The 4,892-nt window shown below is 35.8% G+C and overlaps 1 protein-coding gene across 1 annotated transcript; it reads left to right on the top strand.

Moving 5' to 3' along the window:
* Nucleotides 1-2,876: 2,876 nt before the first annotated feature.
* Nucleotides 2,877-4,882, top strand: LOC105313456 (E3 ubiquitin-protein ligase TRIM71-like). Its single transcript, XM_011406906.1, has 2 exons — nucleotides 2,877-4,820; nucleotides 4,862-4,882. Exons 1-2 carry the CDS (start codon nucleotides 2,877-2,879, stop codon nucleotides 4,880-4,882), a joined length of 1,965 nt encoding a protein of 654 aa, XP_011405208.1.
* The last annotated feature ends 10 nt before the right edge of the window (nucleotides 4,883-4,892 follow it).

Genomic DNA, 4,892 nt, shown 5'->3' on the forward strand with positions numbered 1-4,892 from the left:
AATAACTTCACTGACACTCAACAAAAAGGCAACCACTGTCAGCAAGGACATTTCTCTGCTATAGCATGCAAAAGTAAAACAAGTGCCCTTATATAAACAGCAAAACCATCATGCATGAACAACATGACTATATCTATGCAAAGCGTGGGCAAAGCCAATAATTTATGGCTTAAATCCCTTATAGAGAATTTTACTTTTGATTGTAAAAACATAAAACTTTTTACGTATATGCTACAAAAATAACCCTATTCCTTATGATAGATGATGTTTTGAAGACAAAAATTTTAAAAACTAAAAAGAAAGAGAATAATTATAGGCTCTGCTTGATCATCCACATCAATTAAAACTGTAGATTGGGTATTATTATTATTATTATCATTATTATAATTGTTATTATTTGTGTAATAATGAAATGATATATTTACCCCTATCAGCAAGGACATTTCTCTGCTATAGCATGAAACAGTATAAACAAGTGCCCTTATATAAACAGCAAAAACAATCATGCATGAACAGAACAACTACCTATGCAAAGCATGGGCAAGGCCAATTTTAATCATTTAATGTACATAAATATGAATCACATATGAAATACAAATGATATAGTCTCATATGACAACGAGGATTTTAAACAAATTGATGGCATATTATTAATATTAATGGCTTAATAATAAGGATGTTACTTTGGATTGTAAACACACAAAACTTCTTACATATATGCTATAGAAATAACCCTGTTCTTATAAGGGGAGATGATGTTTTGATGACAGGAATTAAGAAACTAAAAAGAAAAAGAATAATTATACATGCTCATTCACATCAATTGGAATGATATATTTATTAATAACTTTCCAGCACTGACATAGAAATAGATTAAGATAAAATGCAAACCAGTAAATGAAGTTTAGCACTGGTGGTCAACCTGGGACATGCCCAGGCAGCCAGCATAAAAGTAAAAACTAAATTAGTAGTAATAATAAAGTTAAAGATAAATTTGTTAGTTTGGGTGAAAATTAGAGGTAGGAGGAGAGATAAAACATCAAGAGCAAGGAGAATGTAGATAAAAAGAGCACGGGTTTGAGGGGTCAAAGTGTTGTATGAAAATTATTAAGATAATTGTAACAGTAAAGTGATAGATTTAGTTCAAATTTGGTTAGAAAGGATCTACATGTGATAATGACATAATTATTATGAGTATATAAATGAGAAGTAGCTTAGTCAAACATGTATTTATGCACTAACTGATAAGCTCTGTATTGAGGTTACCAAAAAGCATATAACCTAAACTAAGAGAGGGAGTTAAAGCAAGTCATTTAAAGTAATTAAATCAAAACATGGAAAGGGAATATTATATAAAGGGAGATGCTAGCAAAATTGTTTGTCATGAGAATTATGCTTCAATGATGTTAGTGTTATTAATGGAACTGAAATGTTTTTACTTGACATTGACAATAAACAGAAATGTAGCAAGATTTGTACCTTTTATGCTACAGTTACCAAACATTGACAACCTTGGTAAACATACACCTTCTGCATGGATCAGATCTCAGAATACTGTACATCTCTGGCTACATACCATAAAACATAGCTTGATTATGATAATTTACACAAGTAGATCTAATTATTGATCTAAGAAAATGGGTTGAGGTTACAAAACTCCCTTTAACTCCCTTTCTCCATAATATATGGAGAAAGGGAGTTTTTGTAACCTCAACCCATTTTCTTTGAAATTTAAGACTCCACCAAATTACTTTATTAAAACAAAAGATAATGACATCAATATAGCATGCATGTGTGTATAAAGGCTGTGCAGTCTACATTTCATATATTAATGTCAACAATTTGATGTATATCAATATCAGTAGTAAATGCTTCATAACAGGAGGTACAACAACAACAGGTGGTTCATTAATATCAGTAATAGCTGGCCATTATCAAATAACAAAAGGAAGTTTACCATCAAGGAGACTCGTAAATTACTACTTTATTTTATGTATGACATACAATTCACATTATGTCTTCATCAAATTTATTGTCATACTTAAAATCAATCATTATCTAATCATTATCAAGATTATTAGAAACTAACAAAAAGGCTATATAAATCATCTTTTCTTTATTTTAGAACTAAGTTTTAAATTGGTTTTAAAGCTTAGTTTAATTGCTTCTAATAATGCTAATGCTATAAACACCACAAGACATATGATCCATTTCCTTCTAAATTATAATGAAACATATACAAAGCAAGTTTATATACAAGACAATTTATATGCATGATATAGATTTATGTCATGGAAAAAGTTAGATCGAACTTGCATATGGTTAAAACTGTTTTTTTTTTTAATTTAAGACCATAAACTATACAAATTTCAAAATTGCTATCCATTTTTAATGCATATTGATGCCCTTATCCCATGTAAGAAATTTAAGCTAGTTTGAATCAAAATTAACTTTTTGTATATAGTGCCAGTCATAACATAACATAACACAATTCTGACAGTGATAGTGCTTTAGATTTTTAGTCTGTAATAGTCCAGTTAGTTCTTGCTCTGTTACCATAGCAACTTCAATAATTAAATGGGCGGAACCGAAGATTTTACCCGCCAAATGGCGGTAATAGACTAGATGCTATGTAATTCGTAGATCAGCTTTCTCGCAGGTTTCCTACTTTTGTATGCTCGCCCCATGGGATATCATGTAGCTACCACATAGACCTAGTCAATAAACTAGTCTATTCATAGGCTGAGAGCCTGAGATGGGACGTATCTATAAATCTCACGCCATTAAATCTTCTAAAAAGACGCGGTTTAGGAGAGTTCGAGGGAGAGTTTGTGTTCAAGCTAGCCCTTTTATCACGGTGATTGGTCACTGAAGTCATGGCTTCCAATGAAGTAAAGCCGCGGCAAAGGAACAGGGCTAGGACAGTCATTGATCCTTTGTGTACTATCTGTCACAAGGTCTACAGCGAACCTTTACAACTGCCTTTTCTGCTCTCTTGCCTTCACTCGTTCTGTAAAAAGTGCCTGCTCAAACACATTGATAAAGAAGCAAAAACAGTTGAAGGAAATAAGCACTTCAACTGTCCAACATGTGGACAGAGGACTGTCGTACCTTCTAATGATGAAGATGCAAGTGCTGGGTTACCTGTCAATCTGAGACTGAGCCATTTTGCTGAGGTCACAAGTTACAATAAGAAAATGGAAGGCAAAGTGCCTTGTGAAAACTGTCCCAACAAGGGAGCCTCATACTTCTGTGAGAATTGCTGCATGTTCATTTGTGATGCATGCAATACTGACCATCAGAGATGGAGGGAGCTACGAACACATGAAGTCATTGAGTTGGAGCCTTTGAAGAAGAAGGAAGGACATTCACTGAAGATAAAGCATCCACCACAAAAATGCCGAGACCACAGGAATGAAGAGATGCGGTTCTACTGTCTTGATGATCAGGTGTTAGTCTGTAGGGACTGTCTGATGACTACTCATGATGGACACAAGAGAGAATATATTGAGAAAGTTGCCAAGAGTGAGCAAGAAGACCTCAAAAAGGTAATGCCTGACATAACCAGTGCCATCGGTCAACTGGACGAAGTAATAGCAGCAGGTAAAAAGATGGAGAAAAAAATGAAAGCATCTTCAAAGGAAGCTTTGACCAGGATTGATGGCGTGTGTGAGGATCTAGTGAAAGCAGTGAGGGTGAGACAGGAGATATTGCATGAGAGGTGTAAGGGCATAGATAGTGGCAAGGAGGATGTGATGCGTTCTCAAATACACGAGTTTGAGAAATTAAAGAATGTTTTAATGTTCCTTGATGAGACAACGAATGATGCCATTAACAACCACACACCAGAGGAGCTCTTGACAGTTAAGAAAGTCGTTAAAGCACAAGTTACCCGTGTACTGGATAACTTTAGCCGATTTCTACTTGACCTTCAAGAGAATGAGATAATGAATACATCATTAGAAGTTGATTCCATAATTGGCTCAATAGAGTCTCTTGGTTACTTTCCTGGAGTGCCTCATCTTGAGTGCTGTACCATTGAGGGATTAGGAGTACAAGAAGCACTGGTTGGCAAGGAGAGAGTTTTTAAAGTGATACTACGAGATGAGAAGAACAAGCCATTGGAAGGGAACGTCTTGTTTCAGTATGAGCTGGTCAATAAAGATGACGCTGATGCACCTCTACCTAAAGTATCCATTACACAATCAGAGAAACAGAATGATGGATGTGCCACACTATCAGTCACTGTGCTCAACAGTGGTGAGTATCAACTTAAAGTAAAAATACGTAATGCCCCACTGGTTATTACCAATCCATTCCGTATGTGGGCCCATCCACCACGAGATTACAATGAAGTAAATCCTGATGCACCAATTGCAACACTGCCTGTACAGAAACCAGCTTCACGAGGTATAGCCATTGATTATAGTACAGGTTTGCTGTATGTATCAGATTATGATAACCACACAGTAATGGTACTGCAAGCAGATGGCGAGGTCTACAAACAGATTGGTGGCAATGATAATGCTGGAGGTAACCTTTCAAACCCATGGGGAGTGGTAGTGGCTAATGATACTTTATACATAGTCAGTTGCAATAGTCACAAGGTAAAGATGTATGCCCTCTCTGGTGACTTCATTGGAGAGTTTGGAGAAAATGGCAGCGGTCCAGAGCAATTTGCTTATCCACGTGGCATAGCATGCGATAATGAGGGACACCTATTCATTGCTGATTATAGCAACACTCGTATACTGATCCTGACTATGGAGGGTAAGGCTGTCTCTTCTATTAACTGCAGAGCCAAACCAGTTGATGTTGCAGTGAGTGTTAATGGTTCAATTCATGCAGCTCTTGATTACAGCTATATCAGTGTATACGCTAGATCTGATGGT

Source organism: Amphimedon queenslandica, unplaced genomic scaffold (assembly GCF_000090795.2).
Source record: "Amphimedon queenslandica unplaced genomic scaffold, v1.1 AMPQUscaffold_13301, whole genome shotgun sequence".
Classification (NCBI taxonomy): domain Eukaryota; kingdom Metazoa; phylum Porifera; class Demospongiae; order Haplosclerida; family Niphatidae; genus Amphimedon; species Amphimedon queenslandica.

Coding starts and splice junctions, on each gene's coding strand:
- LOC105313456 (XM_011406906.1), top strand. CDS start 2,877: ATGGCTTCCAATGAAGTAAAGCCGCGGCAAAGGAACAGGGCTAGGACA. Junction 4,821..4,861: donor CCAAACCAGTTGATGTTGCA/GTGAGTGTTAAT, acceptor TCTTGATTACAG/CTATATCAGTGTATACGCTA.